The sequence below is a fragment of the Piliocolobus tephrosceles genome, chromosome 9, assembly GCF_002776525.5.
Source record: "Piliocolobus tephrosceles isolate RC106 chromosome 9, ASM277652v3, whole genome shotgun sequence".
Classification (NCBI taxonomy): Eukaryota; Metazoa; Chordata; class Mammalia; order Primates; family Cercopithecidae; genus Piliocolobus; species Piliocolobus tephrosceles.
In genome coordinates, this window is record NC_045442.1 from 13,765,920 (window position 1) to 13,793,198 (window position 27,279).

General features: G+C 39.2%; 1 protein-coding gene across 3 annotated transcripts in view; it reads right to left on the minus strand.

Moving 5' to 3' along the window:
- Nucleotides 1-27,279, minus strand: part of SEC23IP (SEC23 interacting protein) — a 50,152-nt gene that overhangs the window by 3,403 nt on the left and 19,470 nt on the right. Inside the window, exons 6-18 of one of the 3 annotated variants that reach the window (XM_023224294.1) lie at nucleotides 27,141-27,261; nucleotides 24,324-24,413; nucleotides 23,271-23,412; nucleotides 21,125-21,333; nucleotides 20,648-20,766; nucleotides 19,581-19,733; nucleotides 18,199-18,294; nucleotides 12,559-12,750; nucleotides 9,021-9,176; nucleotides 8,346-8,448; nucleotides 6,435-6,620; nucleotides 5,555-5,714; nucleotides 4,936-5,037 (exon numbers count right to left, since the gene is read on the minus strand). In XM_023224294.1, coding sequence (XP_023080062.1) covers nucleotides 4,956-5,037; nucleotides 5,555-5,714; nucleotides 6,435-6,620; nucleotides 8,346-8,448; nucleotides 9,021-9,176; nucleotides 12,559-12,750; nucleotides 18,199-18,294; nucleotides 19,581-19,733; nucleotides 20,648-20,766; nucleotides 21,125-21,333; nucleotides 23,271-23,412; nucleotides 24,324-24,413; nucleotides 27,141-27,261 — 1,809 coding nt within the window. In that variant the 3' untranslated portion in view covers nucleotides 4,936-4,955. Of the gene's footprint in view, nucleotides 1-4,935; nucleotides 5,038-5,554; nucleotides 5,718-6,434; nucleotides 6,621-8,345; nucleotides 8,449-9,020; nucleotides 9,177-12,558; nucleotides 12,751-18,198; nucleotides 18,295-19,580; nucleotides 19,734-20,647; nucleotides 20,767-21,124; nucleotides 21,334-23,270; nucleotides 23,413-24,323; nucleotides 24,414-27,140; nucleotides 27,262-27,279 lie in introns of all 3 variants that reach the window. The other 2 variants (XM_023224293.1, XR_002734166.1) reach the window with 2 other exon arrangements.

A 27,279-nucleotide genomic window follows, 5' to 3' on the forward strand; every position in this document is an offset into this window, starting at 1 on the left:
TGAGTTTTTCATAAAAGGTGATGGCAAAATCCTAGACTTACCATTCTTTTGGTTTTGTTTGTTTTGCTTTGTTTTGTTGGGAGAGAGAGCGTCAGGGGAACTTAAATTATTTCCAACTTCATTCGGGATAACTGCGAAGACTATGGTATACTGAGGACTTCTACTGCCAGATATTATGCATAAAATTACAATTATTAAAACACCATATTTCACCAAATCTAAGACACCATCGATTGTGACACTTCACTGTTATGTACCATAAAAAGATGCCCAGAAAGGGAGTCTCAAAGGAAAAGCCCTCACAAAAAGTGGGGGTACCAAACATCTATAGTCTCAGTGCGGGATAAAAGCAAGCAACTATATGCATAAGGGATGGCAAAGAGGCCTGCACCCCTCTTCCCTGACAATGGAAAATGGGAATAAAACCTCCGATATCTGAACTGATAATCCCTGCAAATTTTGGGTTCTGAATTCACACTATCAGCATAGTCCTAAAAACTCTCAAGCAGAGAAATTAGCTTAAGCAGAGGCAGGTTGGTAAAGCCCTTCCCCCAGTAACCAGCAGAAGAAAATGCCTGGCTTCTCACAAAGAACTCAGCTTCCGTTAAGACAACAGCTGACTTAAATTTTCTTCTTCTTTTTTTTTTTTTTTTTTAAAAGAGACGAGGTTTCACTATGTTGCCCAGGCTGGTCTCAAACTCCTGGGCTCAAGTAATCCTCCCACAGTGCTGGGATTACAGGTATGAGACACTGCACCAGCCCCAGCAGCTGATTTTAAGATGCATTACAAATTTAAAGATGTTAAAATGTGGAAAATACATGACTTGAAATCAATGAAGTACCATAGACAAATAGATCGCTAGAAGAGATGAGAAAGCCTAGGAAACAAATATTAATTAAAATGTCAAACAACACCAAAATATTTGGCATATGATAAAAACATCAAACCAATGACAAAAGGGTACATTATTCAATATATGGCACAGACAGAAATGATTATGTAAGAAAAAAGTTAAATTGTTTTCCACACCTTACTCTTCTAAATTACAAAGCCAAATGGGAAAGAAAAAAAAAGAACTAAAAGCAAATAAATGTAAAAATCTAAAAACTAATTAATCATAAAAGACTGAGCTATGGTGTTGTTGTTTTGAGACGAGTCTCGCTCTGTCATCTAGGTGGGAGTGCAGTGGCACAATCTTGGGTCACTGCAACTTTTGCCTCCTGGGTTCAAGCAATTATCCTGCCTCAGTGTCCCAGTAGCTGGGATTACAGGTGCCCACCACCACACTCACCTAATTTTTGTATTTTTAATAGAGGCTGGGGTTCTCCATATTGGCCAGGCTGGTCTCAACCTCCTGACTTCTGGTGATCCATCCACCTCGGCCTGCCAAAACGCTGGGATTACAGGCATGAGCCATCGTAACCGGCGTAGGGCTACGTGTTTTTAAAACATGTTCCCCTCAACTCCCGCCAAAAAAATCCAAAGTATAAGGAAAACTAAAAGGCTAATTTCAAACTGGGAAAAAATATTTGCAATGACAAAGGCTGATATCCTTAAATATATTTATAAATCCATAAGAAAGAAAAGGACCCTACCCCATACCTCCAAGAAAATGCAAAAAGGTCAAGAACAGACAACTGACAAAAGAAACATAATCAGCCAGTTAAGATACACCCAAAGAGCTCAACTTCACTAGTAATAGAAATGTAAGTAAAAATGGTATTATAACAATTTCTGGCTACCAAATTGGCAAAAAAAAATTTTAAATCAGTAATACCGGCCGGGCGCTCACGCCTGTAATCCCAGCACTTTGGGAGGCCAAGGCGGGCTGATGACGAGATCAGGAGATCAAGACCATCCTGGTTAACATGGTGACACCCCGTCTCTACTAAAAAAATACAAAAAATTAGCCGGGCGAGGTGGCGGGCGCCTGTAGTCCCAGCTACTCGGGAGGCTGAGGCAGAAGAATGGCATGAACCCAGGAGGCGGAGCTTGCAGTCAGACGAGATGCGCCACTGCACTCCAGCCCGGACGACAGTGAGACTTCATCTCAAAAAATATATATATTAAAAAAAAAAATCAGTAACACCCACTGTTTCCAAGCGTGCAAGAATACTGGCCTTTACATACTGATGGTAAATATGAAAACTGAGCAACTTTTCTGGAATGCAATTTAGCAAAACATAGGGATCAAAAAGCTTTTCTTTTTTTTGAGACAGAATCTTAGTGTTGCCCAGGCTGGAGTGCATGGCGCAAAATCAGCTCACTGCAACCTCCACCTCCCGGGTTTTAAGTGATCCTCCTGCCTCAGCCTCCCAAGTAGGTGAGATCACACCTGGCTAATTTTTTTGTATTTTTAGTAGAGATGGGGTTTCACTATGTCAGCCAGGCTGGTCTCAAACTCCAGACCTCAAGTGATCCGCCTGCCTCGGCCACTCAAGCTGGGATTACAGGCATGAGCCACCGCGCCCGGCCAAAAATCTTTTAAAAATGTGCAATATTCTCAGAAATAAGAACACTACTTCTAAGAATGTATCCAAAGCAAACAGAGATGGGCAAAAAGTGTGTAAAACTACATATCAGAGTTATTTATAATGAAGAAAATTTGGAAAATCACCTAACACCCAACAATGGGGTAAAATTAAGTATTTTAATATGAGAACTATAAAATGGAATGAAATCCAACTATTAAAATACCATGTATCACTGTAGTACTGTTCATACTAATAAAAGATTAGAATAACTGAAATGCCCATGAGTAGGGACTGGTTAAGCAAATTATGGTGCAATAGTCAACAGAATACATAAAAAGAACAAGGTCACTCTCATGGTCTGATCCAGATTTTTCTCTCCACCTGAAATGGTCTTCTTCCTCCAGATATCCACCTGGCTCACTTGCTCAAATGATACTTTGCCCGTGAAGGGGGTCCCTTGCCATCTTATATACAATAACAACTTGCTCCCATCCCAAATGAATTCCTCTCCTCCTTGTCCAGCTGCTCAATCTTTACCATGTGGTACATTTCAATTGTCCACGTGCTGTCTGCCTTCCATTAGAGGAAAAAAGGTCCTTGAGGGCAGAGGCTTTGGTCCACTGCTGTGAAGCCCAATACCTAAAATAGCACCTGGCACTTAAGTAAGGTGCTCAACAGATACTGGACAGATGGATGAATGGATGGATGGATATGGGACAATCTCAAAGACACAAAGGTAATAACGGTGTGTCAATTTTGCTATCATTTGTCTTTTTTTTTTGAGACGGAGTCTCTGTCATCCAGGCGGAGTACAGTGGCGCAATCTCAGCTCACTGCAACCTCCACTTCCTGGGTTCAAGCGATTCTCCTGCCTCAGCCTCCTGAGTTGCTGGGATCACAGGCGCCCACTACCACGCCCGGCTAATTTTTGTATTTTTAGTAGAGACAGGGTTTCACCATGTTAGCCAGGCTAGTCTTGAACTCCTAACCTCAAGTAATCCACCTGCCTCAGCCTCCCAAAGTGCTGGGATCACAGGCATGAGCCACCGCGTCCAGTCTCTTTTGTCTTTTAAAAAAGAAAAACTTAAAAGTGTATGTGATATGTTAACAGATATCTGGAAGGATACACAAAACTTGGAACACTGGTTGCCTCAGGCAGGGAGGTTGGGGGTGAGTTATGGGAGAGCAATCTTTCACTTCTGGCGTTGCATTTCCCAACTACAGGCACCCGCCACCACATCCGGCTAATTTTTGTATTTTTAGTAGAGACAGGGTTTCACTATGTTGGCCAGACTGGTCTCAAACTCCTGACCTCAGGTGATCTCTGCGCCTTAGCCTCCCAAAGTGCTGGGATTAGAGGTCTGAGACACCATGCCTGGCCTACACTTTAGTTCTCTTTTACTCTGTTACAAGTTTAATTTTGGAAATGGAGCCAAAAAAATTTCTCTAAGGAAACCCTACTAAAAGTAGTTACCTCTCTAAAACGAGGAGGCAGAAGATGAGGCTGAAGGAATGTTCATCTACCACTTACGATCAGAAAACCAAAACTGGCAGGAACTTCCTTTGATTTCAGTAGTTTAGAGCTCAGCATTTTGTATCTGATTCGTTCAAAGGCTTTAAAATTTCTAACTATGTAAAAAACACATTAGTAATTTTTAAAAGTGATGCATAATCTAGTGAAGAAAAACAGGTATCTGGTGTCTCAGGAGGACAGTTAGGAATACAGAGTGTGGCTGAGTTGCAGGTCGGCTGACCCATCACAGACTTAACCTCCTTCTCTATTCTTTCCCTCTATAAAGATTGGGAATGCTCAAAATATCACTTCTACAATCTTTCACACAGACTGGAGATATTGGACATTAGACACACGCCTAGTCAATACGTATGAGTAAGTTTTTGGACAAGCTTCTGCTTCCCTAATTAAGATAGTGACAGATGTGAGGAGTACCACCCTCTCCCCTCTTCCCTCTTATTCATGTTGTGAATACAGGCATGGTATCTGCAACTATGGGGGCATCCTGTAACTATGAGGCAGCAAGAGCCAACATTCAGGTGGGAAGATGCGAGCACTCTGGGTGTCTGGTAAAGTCATTGAACAGAGGAACCCTTCTTGTTACAGAATAAAAATAAACCTCTATTTGTTTAATGTATTGTAAACTGGGTTCTGTGAACCTGCAGCCAAAAGAATTCCTAACTGATATTCTTCGGAATCTATTTTAAAAAGAAACTAAAAATAAATGAACTCAAATTCTATGTAAATTTAGAAAGAAGACTGTAATAAATCACAAGTGTACATTACAAACCAATTTTCTTCCTTAATGTCTCTATTGTAAATTTTTAAAAACGACAACGAAAACTCAGAGGAAACAGAAAAAAGCAAAATCCGTCAACATCAACTCCACACAACAGATTTGAGAATGCACATTCAGAATTTATACATTCAATAAGGAATAAACTCACACAGTAAAACTGAAGTTTGATCAGTGCTGGGGCTGTTCTGGACTAATGTTCATTGTTCGATAAATTTCTTTAAGTAATAACAGAGCAGTATCTTCAGATTCCCTATGAAAAGGAAAAGCATATTTACTTAAGAGACAATTAGTAGAAATTAACTTCTACGTACAATGGTGGAAAATGCAGGTTCTATTCTATTCAACTCTATCTAAGAAGGGCAAATGATAGCAATGTAATCTCAGTGTAATAAATAAAGCAGTGTAATCTCAGAGCTGTCCTTAAAAACCAGATGGATACTGATTAGCTCCTAAACAGCTGTGTTGCAATTCTCCTTGGTGACAGGGATACAGGCAAGAATGACTGATTTCAAAGTCCCTACCACTCCCATTGTGAAAGGCATTCCCACAAAAACTGTAAAAGAACCAAGGGTCTTTGATCAAAAGCAGATGACATACTGCCATCTTGTGGGTAACTAAAGGGGAAAATAATGATTCTGAATATATAGGAGTTCAAATGAATATTCATAGCACATAGTATCAGTAAAAGAATCTCACTAGAACTAAAATTGCTGCACGTGGTAGCACCAAAAGCCCACTCAAATGTTATCAAATTTAAGAACACTTACCAATAGCATAAGTGACTCTGAAGAGCGAAAAGATATTCATTAAAACTCTCTATTGGTTTTTCTTGGAGAACGTAGTCAATTCGGCGGCCTCCATTTAGCATTCCAACCTTTCCTAAGTAGTCCTCATCCTTGGAAAAATCTGGACTTTCAACAACCTTTTCTGCTAGAATTTAAACCATTTCAATATCAAAGTCAATCACTTAATCATTATCCTTTGACTTTAGCTGACTTTCTGGGCTCAATGAGAATACTGCTTGACGCAGGTAGCAATCTGAGGAGCTACCAGGCTCACTCCCGGTTCTCCAAAGAGCCAGGGGAAGAGGGGCTGGTTACCCGAGAGAGAGGAGAAAGAGCCAACAAGCTGAGAGAAGTTGTGAAGATAAGGGGTGACAAAGCATTGTAGAAAGAAAGGAAATAGGATTAGAATCTGAAAAAGTCAAAAAACATCATGGCACAATGACCTTCACATTGCATGTCAAGTCTGTTAAACAACAGTAGTTAAAGTCTAGTTAAACAACAAGTCTAGTTAAACAACAGTATCAGCAAAAAAACTTCTCAGAGTGAGTCTTTAAAATGCAAACACTAAAACAAATTGAGTTCTCAACTCAGATATTCCACTCTGGCCTTAAGAATCTCAATATAATTTTTAAATTGCAGAGGGAAAAGTTCAGTAACTATCAGATAAAAACCCACTAAAAAAAGATGGCATGGGTTTTGAAGTAATGCAATTGACAGTAGTTTATCTTCACAGATTTTCCTTTAAAGAGCTTCTATAATTTAACCAAAAAGTCTAGAAAGGAAAAGCATCATCATATAACTTTTAAGTATTATGTTCATATAAAACATTTGTATTAGAAAATGCCTCAAATGTCAAATTTACCTTCAACTACTTGCTTTTCTTCTTCTTCTTTGATCTGATTGGCCACCTTCTCCAATTCTTCTTGCAACTGGGTTGAAGAGGTATGAGCACGGGCAAACTCATTTAATGTCTGCCAAGCACTTTTGAGAGAGCTAATAAAACCCTGCTTCAAATCAGATCCCATACGAGAGAGACTTTCTTTCAATTCTAAAGAGATTAAGATGACACAACAAGTTAATTAGCCACTGGGTAAACTTCTGCCTCACAAAAATTACAAGTTAACACTCTTCTCAGACAGGATAAGACTGCTTCTTCCTCTTTTAAATGTCAAATATATGGAGTGCCTCAGCCAAGAACCAACATGTTAAAATGTCATGGAGAGTCTTATTCTGTTTTTTGTGTTTTTTTGTTTTTAATGACTAAACCTGATCCAGCCACAATCTATAAATTTCCTCTTTCCAAATAAAAGAAGTTCAAATACCATAAAAATGTAAGCACATTCCGCCAGGCGTGGTGCCTCACGCCTGTAATCCCAGCACATTGCGGGGCCGAGGCGGGTGGATCACGAGGTCAGGAGATCGATACCATCCTGGCTAACACGGCGAAACCCTGTCTCGACTACAAATACAAAAAATTAGGGCATAGTGGCGGGTGCCTGTAGTCCCAGCTACTCGGGAGGCTGAGGCAGGAGAATGGCGTGAACCCGGAAGGCGGAGCTTGCAGTGAGCTGAGATCATGCCACTGCAGTCCATCCTGGGCAACAGAGCAAGACTCCGACTCAAAAAAAAAAAAAAAGTAAGCATATTGTTATGCTTTTTTTTTCCCCCCTTTTTATTACTGTAAGTTTAAACACAGGGGTCAGACACAGTAGCTCACACTAGTAATCCCAAAACTTTGGGAGGCCAAGATGGAAGAATCATTTGAGATCTGGAGTTCAAGACCAGCCTGGGCAACATAGTGAGACTCTGTCTCTATTTTAAATAACAAATAAAAATAAAAAGAGGCCTACGAGATTTAAAAATCACTGTTTTTCTAATCAGTAAACAGGAAGTGGTTTTGGGAATTTAAGATTCCTTTTTTTTTTTTTTTTTTGAGACGGAGTCTCGCGGAGACTGGAGTGCAGTCGCACAATCTCAGCTCACTGCTACCTTCGCCTCCCAGGTTCAAGTGGAGAATTAAACATTCTGATAAAACCACAATTTAAACTCCAAATTAGAAATGAAGAAACCCCTGCTCCTTCACTTTTTCTACTGTTGCCTAATAATCACGTGTGAATTCAAGGTCTCTAAGTTATCAAACACACATCTTATTTTAACTAAAAAAGAGTTCAGTATTTTTAAAAAGCATGTTAGCAAAACAAACAAAAAACACACTTTCACGTAAGAGTGCACGATCACTTTTCCTTCTCTTCTACCCCTCCCATCCCTTCCAGCCAAACTTTTAAATGTAGGGTTAATATACACCATTAACAGGAAGGAGAGAAACCTAATTCTACTTGGAATCACCAATCCATTATGTTTAATGAATTTTTTCTACTAGAAAAGTGTGTCTAGTTAGCAAGAAAATAACAGCTCACTTAGACAACATCAAGTTTCTTTCTTGATGATCTGGTCATTACTTTAAAAACTGTTCTTCTTCCTAATTCCAAAACTTATAATCAAACTCTATCAAAATCTAATTATGCATCTTATTGCCTTATTACCAACTTCTCCCTACTCCTAATTACCTCGACAATTAGAATGCCATCAAAGAGAAAGAATTCATTTGTAACTTTGTTAAAGCTCTTCCAAATTCTTAGTTTAAAAGTTCTGAACATAGTAGGCACTTAAATAATATTAATTCTCTCAGAGATGATTTAGTGTCAAAATTTTCATAATTCATTACAGATTACAAATGACAGGAAAAAAAGTTTTTATAGTATTTGCTTTTTACCTAAATGAAGTCTTTTTCTGCCTTTGTGATGTGGAATGAGAACAGCTTTTAGGTCCAAATCTGGAACAATCATAGGTTCTAATCTATATGCCACTGGATCAAGCTATAAATAGAAGAATTTATGAATAAATAAAAGAAATTTATGAAAGCTGTTTTGAGTTATATGCCTTCGTTGGGTAAGAAAATGGATACATGGCAAACCAGAGATTTTTATTTTTCTCCACACCTTATTCAAATACTGACACTTATGAAAAGATTTTCTAGTTTGTGTGTAAGATTACTTTGCAAGCAAAGCAAAAGAATTATTTCCCTGAACAAAGGTTTTTGATAAGTAAGTTTATTGGAAAGTATCAGACTATACCTCTTGGAACAGAGCTGAATCTTACAAAATCAAGATAGGTATTAATTCCCAAGAAATAAGAATATGAGAATTTATTAGGATAAAGAGGACAGCTTCTTCATCATCTTCTTCAAAAAAGAAAGTAAAAGGCCAGGCACAGTGGTTCATGCCTATAATCCTAGCAATTTGGAAGGCTGAGATGGAAGGATCACTTGAGGCCAGGAGTTTGAGACCAGCGTGGTCAACATAGTAAGACCCCATCTCTATAAAAAAGTAAAAAATGTTAAAAAAAAGAAAAAAAGATTTTAAAAAAGAAAGTAAATTTAATTACTCACCGGATGATAAATATTGAAGAACCCTTTACAGGTAGGAAGGCTGTAATTCTCATCTATCCTATCAACTCCTCGAATAGTGAGAAACATAGCAATTGGAGACCCCAAGGCAAAGAATATCTCTGGTTCAAAATCTAATGAGTTGTAAGCAACAGAAACCTGGAAAGAATCAAATAACAATAAAAGATGATTGTTCCAATGTTACATAGTAGAAAATTCTTTTGAATTTTCAGGCCGGGCCTGGTGGCTCATGCCTGTAATCCCAGCACTTTGGGAGGCCGAGGTGGGCAGATCACGAGATCAGGAGATGGAGACCATCCTGGCTAACACAGTGAAACCCTGTCTCTACTAAAAATATAGAACAATTAGTCAGGTGTGGTGGCATGCACCTGTAGTCCGAGCTACTCAGGAGGCTAAGGCAGGAGAATCGCTTGAACCTGGGAGGCGGAGGTTGCAGTGAGCCAAGAGCCACTGCACTCCAGCCTAGGTGACTGAGCAAGACTCCATCTCAAAAAAAAAAAAAAAAGTACTAAAAGGTTATCTTTAAAATCTTTATAGACTATTATATCCTCTGGCTATACTTTTACTTATTGTCTAGCACAGCATAATAGTCTATAAGAATTACTATATTTATTATGGTTATAAATATGGTTAAAACTTTAGACTTCTAAACTCAAACTGCCTGGGTCTGAATCACGGTTTCATTCACTGTGTGACCTTGGGCAAGTTTCTTAACCTCTCTCTGCTTCACCTCAGTTTCCTGATTTATAAAATGGGGATTATAACAATGCCAAGCTCACGTGTGATTGAAAAATAAATAACCTAATCCACATAAAGTGGTTAGCACAGAGCTTGGCACAGCTTAAGCACTCAATGAGCGTTACTTCTGTTATTATTATAACTATCATCCTCTCCAGTTAAGTTTCTTTCCATCAGAAAATGATTTGTCCTGAAAGAGCACATTTTGAGTAGCTTACATGTAGCCTCTCCAAGAGAAAACACAGTTATCTGAATAGCACTGTACAATTTGCAAAGCTCTTTCATTTGGTTCTCAATAGCAGGAAATGTGTCTTTTTACTTTAGTATCTTGAGAGTGAAGCACAATGAATGGCATAATCCAAGTGTTCAACAGAGGTACACAGAAAGAGGGAGGCAAGGCAAGGCAAGAACCATTGTGCCTATGGTGAAGCTCAAATATGTGACACGACTTACCCAAGAACACAGAGCCAGTGAGTGGTGGAGTGCGGACTTAGATGTGGGACTTCTAATTCCAAATCCAATTCTCTTTCTACTACACTAAGCTGCCCCTTCTAACAAAGTCTAGACTTCACATTCCTAGGCTTGCCCTTATATTTGCAAATTCGACAGTTTTGTTCCAGCACACAAAAAGAAGAAAAAGAAAGTTAAAGAACAATTACAAACTGGAAGAAATATTTACAACATACGTGACAAGGAGCTAATAACCTTAATATGTAAATATTTTGTAAATGTCAGTAAAGGAAAAAAGAAAACAAATAGAAAAACAGGTAAATTCAACACTTCACAAAAGAAAAGTGTCTAAAAAACATATAAGAAAATAACCTCACTAGTGCTCACAGAAATACAGTGTGATACCATTTTCCCTATGGGGTCATCAGAAACATAAATGAAATACTAAAAAGAAAGTAAGAAGTACTAACAAGAAAGAAAAAAAATTGCATGAAAATACACACAAAAACCCAATTCTTTAGAATCAAGTTGTCAAAGTGAAACTACTACATATTTTTAAAGGAAAATGATAATACCAGTACTGGCAACGGACAGAGGAAACAGGCAACCTCCTAAACTGCTGGGGAGAATCCAGATTGATGTCTCCCCCAGGGAAGGGACTGTGTCCATCCTTTGGCCCAGCTATCCTATGTCTACCAATTTAACTGGAAGAAATAATAAAGAATGTGCACAGAAAACTGGCTTTAAAATGTTCATCACTAGACAACTTAAAAGAGTAAAAAGTAGAAATTGCCTACATGTTAAATATGATGGGTTGAACTGTGTCCCCACAAAACATTTATGTTGAAGTCCTAACCCCCAATACCTCACAATGTGACTTTATTTGGAAATAGGGTATTTAAAAAGGTAATCAAGTTAAAATGAGATCACTGTGGTGGCCCTAATCTGACTGATACATAAAAAAGGGAAATTTGGCCACACAGCCAGACACTCACAGAGGGAAGATGATATTAAGAGATAAGGAGAATATGACATAAAAACGAAGCCTGGAGGGATGCATCTATAAACCTAGAACTGCGAAAGATGGCCAGCAAATCCCCAGCAGCTCAGAAGAAACACGAAAGGATTCCCCTCCAAGTTTCAGAGAGAAAATGGTCCTGCCACCACCCTATCTATTCTGCTCTGCAGAACTGTATGGCAACAAATTTCTACTGTTTAAGGCCACCCAGGTTGTGGAACTTTGTTATGGTGCCTTAAGAAACTAATACCTTCAATGATAAGGAAATAAGAATAAGTCATTATCTCTCCAAACAGTGGAATTAGTCATTACTGATTACAGCAGTCATTAAAAATGCAGTTGTAGGCCCGATGCAGTAGTTCATGCCTATAATCCCAGCACTTTGGGAAGCCAAGGCAGGAGGATTGCTTGAGGCCAGTTCGAGGCTAACCTGAGCAACACAGTTAAGACTGTCTCTACAAAAAATGAAAAAATTAGCCGGGTGTCGTGGTGCATGGCTACAGTCCCAGCTACCTGGGAGGCTGAGGTAGGAGGTGTCCCTTAAACTCAAACCCCAAAACCTTGTTTTGAGGTTACAATGGTCTATGATCACATCACTGCACTCCAGCCTGCACAACAGAGCAAGACTCTGTCTCTAAAAAAGAAAAAAAGAAAAGAAAATGAAGTTGTAAAGGAATATTTACTTACATAAGAATATATTCCTCTAAAACTTAACTGTTAATACAAATCAAACATCCAATTTCATTTTGTACCTTCATGAACTCACTTATACAACTGCATCTTTACATACTCAACCGTAAATATCCTGACAGTAACACTGTCTAAAAGGATTTTAATAATTCTAAAAGCCACTGTGATATAAGTATGTTAAAGCATATTACTAAATGCAGCATTGGTCAATTTTTATAAGACTTTTTCCCCAAGGGAAGAATTATGAGTACTAGGAAACATAAGTTGAGTCAATACAGCCAAGTTGCTCTCATAGAAACTGAAGTATATTCTGAACATAATTTTTTAACTATGGCCACTTGTGTTGTTAGTGGCCATAACAGACTGATGCTATAGAAGTACAAGTGGTGGGAAAACTGAAATAGAGACAATTTCAAAAGTCAGACAACACGTTCTGTATGCATTTAATCCCTTATTTTGAGCACTGTTGAAGAAGAAAAAAATTTTCACTAAGAGAAAAATCAGTTTTCTCTACATCCCAAATAAATGTTAAATAAATATTTAAAGAACTTAAAGCCAAGCCACATGATAAAGATGTATGATTTCAACATGAACTATGTAGCCCTAGTCAATACGTAAACTTACCTGTCCGGCACCAACTTCAAAAGATTCATAATTCACACACACCGAAGACACGCAAGCACCAACTGGAAGTTTCCTCTTTGGCTCATTAGATTCTGAGGGGAGGGAAGCCATGTCTTTAGTCTTCTGGGTACTTTGCTCTTGTCCTTTTGCAGAAGTGGCAGCCACTGCCTTCTTTTCTGATGCTGCTTTTTTCTGTAAAATACCAAAATTTAATAACATAATCATGAGGAAAGGTTCAGCTCTCAGCTATCATCACAAAACATGCTATCTCAGTATTAAGGAATGATTAGCAACTTCTCAGGAATAGTAACAACATTGTGATTACTTTAAAAAATGTCCTTTTTATTACCTGCAGCTTTTGCTTCAGCTGACTTAAAAAAAAAAATGTACAGGCCAGGCACAGTGGCTCACCCCTGTAATCTCAGCATTTTGGGAGACCAAGGGGGAAAGGTAGTTTGAGGCCAGGAGTTCAAGACCAACCTGAGCAACATAGTGAGACCTCCATCTCTAGAAAAAATTAAAAATTAGCCAGGTCTGGTAATGCACACCAGTGGTCCCAGCTACTCAGGAGGCTAGGGTGGGAGGATCACTTCAGCCGAGAAGGTCAAGGCTGCAGTGACCTGTGATCGTGCCACCGCACTCCACCCTGGGCAACAGAGAGAGACCTGTCTCAAAAAAAAAAAGTTTAATTGAAAAAAAATTTTACATGTCCTTTTTAGAAATGCATACTAAATATTTAGGGAACAAATGTCATGATGTCTATAGTTGAAAATTCTTTTTTTTTTTTTTTTTTTTTAGACGGAGTCTCGCTCTGTGACCCAGGCTGGGGTGAGTGGCGCAATCTCGGCTCACTGCAAGCTCCGCCCCCCCGGGTCCCCGCCATTCTACTGCCTCAGCCTCCCCAGTAGCTGGGACTACAGGCGCCCATCACCGCGCCCGGCTAGTTTTTTGTATTTTTTAGTAGAGACGGGGTTTCCCCGTGTTAGCCAGGATGGTCTTGATCTCCTGACCTCGTGATCCGCCCGTCTCGGCCTCCCAAAGTGCTGGGATTACAGGCTTGAGCCACCGCGCCCGGCTATAGTTGAAAATTCTTAAGAAAAATAATTAAGAAACAAAGAAAATATAGCAAAACAGTTACAACTAAGTATAACTATTGGCTCTCATTAGACAAATCTCAAAAATATTACTTTGAGTGAAAGAAACCAAGTATAAAAGAATACATACTGTTCATTCTACTTATATGAATTTTTTAAATAGGCAAACTATTCCGTATTGAAGGAAATCAGAAGAGCGGTTCTGTGGTGGGAGGAGTTAACTAGAAAGAAGCATGAGGGGGCTACCTGAGCTCTCTCATGAAATAGAAATGAACACAAAACATAGAAATGAGCACAGAAATGTTCAATTTCTTGTTTTAGGCAGTGATGATGCAAGTGCATACAATTGTGAAAATGTACCCTACTGCACACTTACAATCTAGGCATTTCAGCACAGTGGCTCATGCCTGTAATCCCAGCACTTTGGGAGGCTGAGGTGGGTGGATCACTTGAGTTCAGGGGTTCAAGACCAACCTGAGCAACATGGCAAGATGCCATCTCTAAAAAATTACAGAAAAATTAGCCGGGCATGTGGTGCATGCCTGAAGTCCCAGCTACTCAGGAGGATGAGGTGGGAGGATTGCTTGAATCCAGAAGGTGGAGGTTGCAGCGAGCCATGTGTGTGCCATTGCACTCCAGCATGAGTGACAGTGTGAGACCCTGTCTCAAAAAATAATAAATAATTTTTTAAAAGATCTACGCGTTTCCATAAATAAACAAAAGCTTTGGGGCATCTACATAAAAGGTGTTATCTCAGCTGGGTGCAGTGCCTCACGCCTATAATCCCAGCACTTTGGGAGGCTGAGGCGGGTGGATCATTTGAGGTCAGGAATTTGAGACCAGCCTGACCAACATGGCAAAACCCCGTCTCTACTAAAAATACAAAAAAGTTACCCGGGCATGGTGGCATGCACCTGTTAATCCCAGCTACTCGGGAGACTGAGGCAAGAGACTTGCTTGAAACTGGGAGGCGGAGGTTGCAGTGAGCCAAGATCCACCACTGCATTCCAGCCTGAGCGACAGAGCAGGACCAAAAAAAAAAAAAGGTGTTGTCTCTATAATGAGAGAAAAGTCATTCACACTGGTTTGTAATTTGCCCTGAATACAGCGGCAACAGTAACACAGGAGAAATTTAAACAGTTGGGTGGGAGGGGGAGTTGTTTACTTCCAAGTAACACAAGTTAGGCTGTGAATGACTGAGTGTTAGTCTCTGTTTAAACAGCTATTAAGAGTGCCTAAACAACACAGCTGGCCAAAATGATTTATCTACTATTGAATTCCAAACACCAGGAAATCAGGAAAGTAAGTCTAACTGGTTAATTGAAAAAGCAATCTATAAAAAAGAAAACTCTTAGCCAGCTTGTAACTGTTTCCTCCATTAGTGTTTTAGAAGGCTGGGTTATCTCTGTCCTTTGGAGGCAATACAAAATTAAGCCTAAAATCCGAAATAAGGAATATTTTCAGGGTTCCTCACTTCCTCACTTCTGAGTGCTTTCTCACTCAGGAGTGCCTCCCCTTAAATTCATAAAACATTCTAAATTGCTGAGAGCTGTCTGAGGAAATCAGAAACTGTCCTGTTGCCAAGAGTTGTTTTGTTCAAAATTTTGCAATAATTTTTTAACTGTGAACCAACAGTGTTTAAAAGTGAACCAACATAGGCCGGGCGTGGTGGCTCACTCCTGTAATCCCAGCACTTTGGGAGGCCAAGGCAGGTGGATCACCTGAGGTTAGGAGTTTGAGACCAGCCTGGCCAACATGGTGAAACTCCACCTCTACTAAAAATACAAAAATTAGCTGGGCGTGGTGGCAGGTGCCTATAATCCCAGCTAGTTGGGAGGCTGAATCAGGAGAATCACTTGAACCTGGGAGGCAGAGGCTGCAGTGAGCCAAGATCATGCCACTGCACTCCAGCCTGGGAGACAAAGCGAGACTCCCTCTCAAAAAAAAAAAAAAAAAACACCGAACCAACATATACATACTTGACTATCAATATTCCCAACACTAGAAACAATTCCTTTTCAAATGAAAATTAATAAGATGCTTTAAAAAGAAAAAAAAGTGCACAGTCACAAATATCACAAATATTTAATCTCCTTATTATAAAATAATCGCTAATTTTGGTCCCATTATTTCAGTTACAGTAAATCAACAGGACACACCATATTACTTTTGTATTGATCTAGTAGCACCCTGTTATCTGTAAAGCAATCAGTGGCAACTCAGCTGAGAAAGTTTCATGGTTCATCCAAAGGCAATTACCTTTTAATTTAAAAAATAATATCACTCTATAGATTTTTGCTCATTTCAAAACATTCTTATAAATGCCATAATTTATATATCTAAGCAACTGCAGTCCATAAACCAGTCTCCTACAAATTCTTCAAGAACTATAAAATCCTTTTCTACTTTTTTCCCTTTCATTACAGAATAAATTAAGAACATGGTATAGGGCCTGAACACAAAGCTTCTCGTTTCTTGTTTTTGTTTTCGTTTTTTTTTTTTTTTTTTTTTACAGGCTTTGCTTCACTGATGTATAAACATGTATACACAGAGACAGGTATTTTTATGTATGGAGCATGCAGCCTGTACACAGGAACAACACTGACACGCTTGAGTCCTAGTCTCAGTTTGACTACTCTGCTCATCAGAGACAGACGCCTGGGGATCTACTCACAGGGATGCTGTAAGGCTCACATGAGATGAAAAGCTCTTTGTAAACTGGAATTACACAACAATTCAACATACAAGAAAAATGACACGAAAGATACCTCTTAACGGCCAAAACTAATAACCTTTCTCAGCACTTAATCAAATACTGCTTGTCTATGTCTAAAACGTCTTTTGAGTTGCTCCCTTCCTCTCCACCTCCTACCTTATACCGTATCATCTCTCTTTCAGTCATGGTACGATTACAATTACTACTGTGTAAGATTGCAGCCACCTCCACTTCACACCTTTCCAACTTCATCTGTGCACTGTGACCAAGTAAACTCTCCACAACCCAAAAGTTAAAATTAAAATTTAGACTACACAGATGATTTGGTGCTAAATCATAACTTGTGATAGAATAAGCAGGTCAGTATTTTGTAATGTTTGTTTAAAAACACCATGACTTTCATAGCCATAAGAACAGGTTTGAGAACCACTCCCTTACAAGACAAAATCCAAGCCCTCACACCTGCCTTTGGACCTTTAGGACCCTCTGCCCTTCCCAGTTTCCAGCTTCCCTGATGCTACAGGAAAACAACATGCCAGCTTCCAGAAGGCCATCTCCCCTAATCTTACCCCTCCTTCAAGCTCAAGCACCATCACCTTGGGGAAGTCTTTTCTCACCAACCCCATACTTGTTTCAACAAGCCAGAACCGCCACCTCTCATCTGCCTCAGGACAGCACACACAGCACACTATTATGGGGCTGGTATGTTGTCATCTGAGGTCAACACACTCCCCCTAACTAGACAGCACACTCTTGGTTAATCTCCAGCTCCCAAGAATTGAACACAGTGCCTGACTCAAAAGAGGTAGCTATTCAATAAAATGCTGAAAGACTCAATTCCTTAAGCTAACCACTAAAAAAAAAAATCAGTCCTATGACTTTATAGTCATTTTCCATATAAAGAAATGACGTAGGTTAAGTTCCAAATAGGTAGTAAAATAATAGAACCATAGAAATTCAAAAGATGGAAGGATCATCAAAGAGCATGTTAACAACAATAAAAATAAGACAGCCACCCTGTCATCTAATTTTTCTAATTAGAAAACCTCTGTAAAATTAATTTGATCAATAAATTAAAATTAATAAAACAAGTATATTTTTCCAGTTGTTCTAGTTTTAAATGCTTTATAGTTGTTGCCTTGTTTTGTATTGTTAAAAATTTTTGCTGTTTAGTGTTTAATGAGACTTTAGTGTGTATGTTTTGCCTCATCTCTTTAGATGATAAGGACTGGGAAGAAAGTAAGCTATTACTTGGTGCTGAGCTTTGCATGCATTATTTCATCCTTACTCCAACCCGATGAGGAAGGTATTATGACTTCCATTTTAGAAATGAAGAAAACAAAGGATGAGAAAAATTAAGAAAATCACTCATGCTCAGAAGGCTGAGGCAGGAGGATAGCTTGAGCCCAGGAGTTTGAGACCAGCAGTGGGAAACACAGCAAGATCCCATCTCAAAATAAACAAACAAATAAAACCAAATAAAAATTGCTCATTAATATGCAGTTAATGAATGGTTGAGCTGAGAATTTATTTGTCAGAACTTAACCAGTTTTTGCACCAGGAAAACCTTAAATATCCATTTTAAAACTGAAAGCCCTTCATCCTAGGAACTTAGTCCCAGGAAAACCAGGATGGTCACTTAGCCTAATGTGGACTTAAGCCCAACTCTGACTGACTCCTAAGTCTGGGTTTCCATCAGCTCCCTTACTGTGCCCCAGGTAGGGAGCAAACTAGCTTACCTAACCATAGCAGTATCAAAATTTTCTACAATATAAACAAGCTGGTCACACCACGAGTTTTAGTTTTGCTTGAGTCAGAGGTGAACTTTACCAGTTTGGCTGCTTTATGTTCTACAAAGTTAGCTATCTTCTTTCTGGGTCCAAGGGGTATCCCCATTTCCTTCAGGTCATCAACTGTACACATAAGCTTTAAAAGGAAACAGACAAGCACATTAATCAATCTAGTGATAGAACTGAAATGAGAATATGAAAATTATAAAGAAACCACATCATCTAAAGCAATCTAAGAGCCACTCAACTTTTTAAAAGTTAATTATTTTGTATTTAAATCATGCATTGGTTTAGGTTATAAAATCTTAGGCCTCCACACCTAAATCATTCTATTAATTAACAGAAAATACATGTTATACAAAATTCCAAAGCTATATATAGTTAAGCATACGACGAAATATCTTCCTTCCACTGCTGTCCCAATCATACAATTCTCCTTTCAGCAGCAACTGTGGAAATTCGCTCTTTGAAGAGATGTCTTATGTATGCATAGTACCCCTGTATGTTTTTTTCTGTGTGTGTGGTCTACTATGCAGACAGTACTGACCTTTGCTCTCTTCATGTAAATGTATCTTAGAGACAGGTATCTCTGACACTGCTTCATTCGTTCAACAGCTGTAGGGTACTCCATTATGTGGATGTACCATAAAGGATTTCACTAGCACACTACTCCTCAACACCAATGGTGTCTCTAATGTTCTGTTATAATTGCAAACACTGCTGTGAGTATCCTTGTAGATATTCTTGTGTGAATATTTTTCTATAGGAAATATTTCTGGCAATGAAATTGATGAAGCAAAGGGTAATTTTTATATTCTTAAAGATATTGCCAAACTGCCCTCCAAAGAATCTGTACCAATTTACAGTCTGAACACTATATCACAATGCCTACTTCCCTTCATCCTGGCCACACAGCATATTATCAAACTTCCTATTTTTTCAAACTGGTAAGTTAAAAAAAAATCCCATTGTACTTTCAATTTCCATTTCTCTTATGAGTTTTCACATGCTAAGAAACCATTTGCTATTTCCTTTTCTGCAAATCACATTTATATTCTTTGCCTATTTATGTATCACACTGATGTGATGGTCTTTTTGTAACTGATTTGTAGAAGCTTTGAATATTAATGAAGTAAGCCCTCTGCCTATAATGTGTGTTGCAAATGTATCATTGGCCTTTAGATGTTGTTTATGGTGTCTACTGTTACACAATTTTTTTCTTTGATGGCTTCTGGATTTTGCATCATACTCAGAAAAGCCTTTCAGATTATAAAAAATAATCTTCTGTGTTTTTCAATTTTTTAAACCATTTCAGTCTTTGTCTACTCTGGAATATATTTTGATACAAAAGTGTTTATTCTTAATTTTCATATACACAAGAAAAACAATTTCAAACAAAGTGAAGCAAACTATGATCAGTACCAGAGATTCCATATCAATCTTTTCCTTTTCAAAAGTGCTAAAGTATTCAGAGAGGCTAAGTGCTTCCAGAGTTTCTTGCAAAGTTAGGACTTCTTCATTTTCAACATCAAGGTCACATGACTCATCCAAAGTCAGCTTTGGCTCTTCAGGCAACTTTAAAAAAAAGTATGAAAAACATGACAAGCTCAGAAAAACTCCCATATAACAACTCCTTATCTACGAAAAATCTGAAACAATTTTGCTCTATAGACAAACCATAATTTTAGGTACAGTACTTTGCCATTCAAAGTTTGAATGTTCTGGCCAGGCCCAGTGGCTCACACCTGTAATCCCAGCACTCTGGGAGGCTGAGACAGGCACATCACCTTAGGTCAGGAGTTGAAGACCAGCCTGGCCAACATGGTGAAACCCCGTCTCTACCAAAAACACAAAAATTAGCCAGGCGTGGTAGCAGGCACCTGTAATCCCAGCTACTTGGGAGGCTGAGGCAGGAGAATCGCTTGAACCTGACAGGCAGAGGTTGCTGTGAGCCGAGACACCATTGCACTCTAGCCTGAGTGACAAGAGCGAAACTCTGCCTCAAAAAAAAAAATTTGAATATTCTGAAAAGTATATAAATTTAATAAATCACTCATGTCTCCATTTCCTATAATTTACATTTTTAAAAATCATAAACTTTCATATTTAAATTTATAATCCATAAAGAAGAGTGAGAAACTCAAATAATGAGCTATATGATTCCATTCCATTTCTAAACCTCAGTGTACTTTAATATGTAAAACCAGTTTCAGGGCTGGACACGGCAGCTATTTTATTTGGGCCTATAACTGTACTCTGAATTTGGGGATTCTCTGAAGAGTTATTGATCCCAGCACTTTGGGAGGCCAAGGGAGGAGGATCACTTGAGGCCAGGAGGGAACTCAAGACTAGCCCAAGCAACCAAGCAAGGCTTCGTTAAAACAAATAAACAAACAAACAAACGTTTCAGGAAACAGTTCAGACTTCTGAAAACTGTTCAGCTCCATAGACTTTAAATCAAAATGTTAATTGGCCATGTACAGACATACCTGCTTTTCCTGAAAATGTAGCTGCTTCACAACTCCATTAGCAACAGCAAGAGGTCCAGGGCACTTTGATAAATTCAAATCTTTTTGATTAGACAGGATGTCAAACAAGATTAAAGAACCTAAGAAAAGGAAACATTTTGCCTTATAATGTAGTAGGCGCTTTTATAACACTAAATAAACTCTTTTTTCAATGTCTATAGTCAAAAGTCATACAGAAGTTACATGTTACTCAAGACCTGATAATTAATAATTTTATTTTATCAAACAGCAGAATAAATTAAAATACGTAGCATTCCCTAGGTAATACTAGAGATGAATATAGAAAAGGCAGAATCTAAACTCAAAGCATTCATTTCTACCCTTTCTGAAACTTAAAATCTATAATTCTTAATTTTGCACTAACAATATCACCTATATTGAAAGCAGTTATAACTCAACAAAAATTGTATTTAAAATGTGAATATTTGACAGTTTTACCTAAACTGTGACCAGCAACAGAGACACCTCCTTTGAAGTCTGGGTTCCGACTCATAAAGAGTGCATGCAGACGGTTTATCTCCATTCCTACTTTTTCCACAATTGTCTGACAGTAGGTGGGGCTGTTATAGAATAAAATATCTAGCAAAGTTTCATTGGTAAAGTGACGAAATCGACCAATACTTGGCAAAGTGATTTTCTTAATATTCCTGTTTAAAAAGAAAAATACAGCACATTCAGTCAGCATCTACCTTAAATTTACAGATTTTTTAAAGTTTAGATTTTTGACTCCTGAAAATACACTAAGAAAACCCCACAGACTAAATATTGAGTTCTTTCTGTAGACAGTCATTATAAATAAATCAAGATAGGCCAGATGCAGTGGCTCACATCTGCAATCCCAGCACTTTGGGAGGCCAAGATGGGTGGATCACTTGAGGTCAGGAGTTCAAAACCAACCAAGCCAACATGGCGAAATCCCATCTTTACTAAAAATACACAAATTAGCCAAGTGTGATGGTGTACACCTGTAATCCCAGCTACTCAGGAGGGTGAGGCAGGAGAATTGCTTGAACCTGAAAGACAGAGGTTACAGTGAGCCGAGACTGTACCACTGCACTCCAGTCTGGGCAACAGAGCAAGATTCCACCTCAAAAAAATTTTTTTTTGTAATCAAAAGTTAGCCACATGTCATAGCACGCACCTGTAGACCCAGCTGTTTGGGAGGCTGAAGAATGAGTATCGCTTGAACCCAGGAGGTGGAGGTTGCAGTGAGCCGAGATTGTGCCACCACACTCCAGCCTGGGCGACAGAGCGAGACTCCACCTCGAAAAAAAATTAAAAAATATAAAGCCAAAAAAATGTGTGCTGCCATATGTGGTGGTTCATGCCTGTAATCAAGGCACTTTGAGAGCCTAGGGCAGGAGGATCGCTTGAGCTCAGGAGATCAAGACCAGCTTGAGCAACACAGTGAGACCCCATCTCTACAAAAAATTTAAAAATTAGCCAGGCAAGGCGGCTTGTGCCTGTAGTCCCAGCTACTTAGGAGACTGAGGTGGGAGGACCACTTGAGCCCAGGAGTCCAAGGCTACAGTGAGCCATGATCATGCCAGTGTGCTCCAGAGCCTGGGTGACAGTGAGATGCCTCAAAAGTAATTTCTCCCTCTTTTTTTTTTTTTTTAAGCTATTTGTGCCTATAACTATACTATGAATTGTGGGATTCTCTGAAGAGTCAGCTGCTATATAAGTCATATGCAAAGATTTCTATTTTATTTTTAAAGAGGGACGATTACTCCTCCATTTTTCTTCCAGTTAACTGCAAATCTGGACACCTGACAAAACTTGTGGGTCAAAAGGACTAAAGAGAATATCAAACAGAAAAAACAGGGCTACATGGAATGAAAAATCTTTCCAAATTTGAGAATGACCAAAATGAAATTTAGGAATACACACAAAGAAAACACCCTTACAATAGGGCCTAACATAGATAAAATGCTGTTGTAGAAATAGTTTTATTAAACTATGTACCCTGAAACATTACGGTGTTCACTAAAATCTAGACAGGTGCCAGCATAACTATTACCTGTATTTATGATTCTCAGTTGGGAGCATTCAAAATTGAGCAGAGTATTTTTAATTGTCACAGTGCCTGGTGAGCACTGCTAGTACTAAGTGGTCTTTACACTAAGGAAGTTAAGTGGTCTGCACTGTGACAGCAAAGAATAGTCCCGACAAGAGCATCTCCAATGAGAAACAACATTCTGAATCTGTGGTTCTCAGTCGGGTGATTTTTACCCTCCAGGGCATATCTGGCAATTTCTGGAGACATTTTTGGTTGGGTGGAAAGGCCATTGGGCATCTTACTATATAAAAGACAGCCCCCTGTCTAAACCGCTACAGATTAAAATTGTATTTCAAAACCAGCTAAAATTTCTTAGATTCTCTTAAATATTTACAAGAGGAATGCACACACACAGAGAGAAAAGTAGTGTGCAAACTTTATATTTAATCATGTCAGAAATACACAATTTTAAAAAACACTGATTGAAGCTACAATAAACTATTTCATATTATGGTTTAAATTTTAAATTTATAGTCAAATTTAAATGTGACTAATTTGAAAAACAAGTTATCAAAATCCACAAACCTGTCAACACCTGTGGCGTCCCCACCCAAAGAACTATGCCAATGAACTGGAAGAAACTCCACTCTGCTTATTTTCCCGTCATCTAAAGATTTCTTGAAATGTGTCTGCAGCAATTTGAGAGAAACCACCCTAAAATCATCCACTTCAAAAAAAAAAACAGAGAAAATAAATTAAATTCTCCTAGCTTGATAGCTAGTCAGCAGTTACTTCAAACATGCCAGTATTTTCAATAACATAAAGATACATTTTTTTTTAAGAAAAAAATGAGGATAAGAGAATTAGTAAAATTTTTTAAAAAAGAAAGGAATAAGTAACTTTTGGGAAGCTCTTTTCAACTTTCCATCACTGCAGAGGAATAGATGCTTGGGATGAATCAGTTCAACCACCACTGCTGGGAGAAGGCAGCACGGCACCTTGGGGAAAGGCTCTGGAATCACACTGCCAGCTCCAGGTTCCAGGCCCTACTGACTGTGAGAACCGAGAGTTTCACTCACCCCCACCCCTACCTACCTCTTCACCCCCAACCCCCACTGCCCTGGGCCTCAGTTCCTCATTAGTCACAGTAGCGGCGGTAACAGTGACAGCGCCTATACCCCAAAGGTTTATTTGTGAGGGTCAAATGACAAGACATCCAAGATATTTGGCATATACCAAATATTCAATAAATACCAACTATTATTATATGGACATAAAAATAAAACTTCAAAAATTTAAGTCAACCAGGCAGATTCACGTTTCCATTAAACAACTTCTCCCAACTCACTGACTATAAATCCCTTCAATGCAGAGGTGCTCCTAGCTGCTGCAGGTGGTCAGGCAAAGGCTGTCAGCAAGATCCTTTCTAATTCCTCAGAGTCTGGGATTTTATGAGTCACATGTGTCACAAGAGCAAATCAAGTACAACTTAGTATTTCCCACTGACCATTTCAATCTCCTCTTACAGCCCTCTCAGCAAGTAGTACACAGCTGGGAACTATCCTAAAAACGAATACTCCAAAGCCCTTCTATTAGTTCTCAGATCATCCCATGAAATACAATATGCCCAACACTTACCACACTCAATAATGCTCCTAAAGCGTAAGTCACACACAGGTCCAATGCCATGCACCACGAACACCAAATGGTCAACTTGAGGCATCTCCCCTATCAAAAAAATTTTTAAACATACATAAAAGATGGCAATTAGCTTGGATTTTCCCAGTGGCAATATTCTAGATATCTCTTTTGTCATCACAAACTTGCCAAAGAAATTCATGACCCTTCAAAGAGAATAAGCCTCATTACCCCTATCAAATAGAGGAACAGTTTGACCCTCTCGGCAAATAAAAGCGAACTAGAACAAGAGGTGAAGGCAGCAGGCTCTCTCTCTTCCCAGATGCTGTTAGCACATGATGAACAGCAGGTTTGTATCTACGGAGGCTCCACAACCTTGTGAGGCTTCACAACTCCCCAGGACACTAAGCCCCACGTGGAGATTACTCAGATTTCATAGTGCGAGTATTGATTTATAATAAACATACACTTTACATACACTTCAATAAACATGAAGTGTATGTAATTGTAAAAATAAAATCCATTCTTAAATAATAGTATAGAAGAAACCAAAGCATATACACTAAAGCAGGCAATGGCAAACAATGGCCCACAGGCCAAATCCTACCCACTACCTGTTTTGTTTATTTTGTTTTGTTTCTGAGACAGAGTTTCGCTCTTCTTGCCTGGGCTAGAGTGCAATGGCACGATCTCGGTTCCCTGCAACCTCCGCTTCCCAGGTTCAAGCGATTCTCCTGCCTCAGCCTCCCGAGTAGCTGGGACCACAGGCACCTGCCACCATGCCCAGCTAGTTTTTATATATGTATTTTTTTAGTAGAGACAGGGTTTCACCATGTTGGCCAGGCTGGTCTCGAACTCCTGACCGCAGGTGATGCACTTACCTCGACCTCCCAAAGTGCCGGGATTACAGGCATGAGCCACCAGGCCCAGCCACCTGTTTTTATAAATAAAGTTTTTGACAAAAGTGAAACCATTCAAGGAAAAACATAAAAATAAAATAAATAAAGTTTTATGGGCTGGGTGTGGTGGCTCACGCCTGTAATTCCAGCACTTTGGGAGGCTGAGGCACATGGATCACTTGAGGTCATGAGTTCAAAACCAGCCTGGCCAACATGGCAAAACCCTGTCTCTACTAAAAATACAAAAATTAGCCAGGCGTGGTGGTGGGTGCCTGTAATCCCAGCTACTCGGGAGGCTGAGACACAAGAATCGCTTGAACCCAGTGGGTGGAAGTTGTAGTGAGCCCAGATCACGCCACTGCACTCTAGCCTGGGAAACAGAGTGAGACTTCATTTAAAAAAAAAGAAGTTTTATGGAACATGGATATGCCCATTTGTTTACATACAGTCTTCAGTTGATTTCACATAACAATGGCAAAGCTGAGTAGCTGTAACAGAGACCATATGGCCTGCAAAGCCTATCTGCTATCTGACCCTTTACAGAAAAAGTCTGCAATCCCCGCACCAGAGTCATACAAACCAGTGGGGTGTAAAAACACAAGCTTAAAAGTGTTGCCAAACCTTAGTTCCAACCAGCAAAGTGCTTCTCCACAACAAAACATATTTTAGAATCTATGCTATGTGGTTTATGTATTTTAACAGAATTTCAAATTTAAAGATAAAGATATATCTGTATGTCCTCACTCATATGTAGGAGCTAAAGAAGTTTATCTCCCAGAGGTAAGGGCAGAATGATGGCTACCACAGCCTGGGAAGGGTCGAGGGGAAGTAAAGATAAAAAGAGGTCAATTAATGGGTACAACCATACAGGTATGTTGAAGGAATAACTTCTGTTAGATAGCACAGTAGGATGACAACAGTTAAAAATAATTTATTGTATATTTCAAAATACCTAGGAGAGGCAGGGTGCAGCGGCTCACACCTATAATCCCAGCACTTTGGGAAGCTGAGGTAGGTGGATGACTTGAGGCCAGGAGTGTGAGACCAGCCTGGCCAACATGGTGAAACCACATCTCTTCTAAAAATACAAAAATTAGCTGGTGTGGTGGTACACGCCTATAATCCCAGCTACTCGGGAGGCTGAGGCAGGAGAATCGCATGAACCTGGGAGGTGGAGGTTGTAGTGAGCCAAGATCATGCCACTGTACTCCAGCCTGGGCAACAGAGTGAGACCCTGTCCGAAAAAAGAAAAGAAAAAGAAAACTACCTAGGAGAAAAGATCTGAAATGTTCCCAACACAAAGAAATGATGAATGTTTGAAGTGATGGACATACTATTTACTTCAATTTCATCATTACACGTTGTATACATTTATCAAAGTATCAGATGTACCCCATTAATATGTATAATTATTTTGCATCAATTAAAAAATAAAGATACAAAAGTAATAAAATCAAAAAGAAAGATATGGCCAGGCACAGTGGCTCATGCCTATAATTTCAGCACTTTGGGAGGCCGTGGTAGGCAAACAGTTTGAGCTCAGGAGTTCGAGAAAAGCCTGGGCAACATGGCAAAACTTCATCTCTACAAAAAATAGCAATATTAGCTGGGAGTGGTGGTACATGCCTTTCATCCCAGCTACTCAGGAGGCTGAAGTGGGAGGATCACTTGAGCCCAGGAGGTTGAGGCTGCAGTGAGCCGTGTTCATTCACTACACAGCACTCCAGCCTGAGTGACAGAATGAGACCCTGTCTCAAAAAAAAAAAAAAAAGATATGCACCAAACTGGCTGATTTCTGCATGCCATGGCCGCTGTGGCAGGGAAATCTAATAACTGTTTCTTTCTTCATCACTCTAAAGAATTATGCTAAAATGGAGAGGACTAAAACAGACCTCAGTTCTAAACAAACTATACACACCGTCAGGAATTTCATCAAGGTTATCATCAATTCCACGCTTTACAACCCTGGGCCTTGTCTGTCCATCTTGCGTGGTCCCCCATTCATCTGGCACTGAGGACGGCTGGAACTGAACAATAACCTTCAAGATGCAACAGAA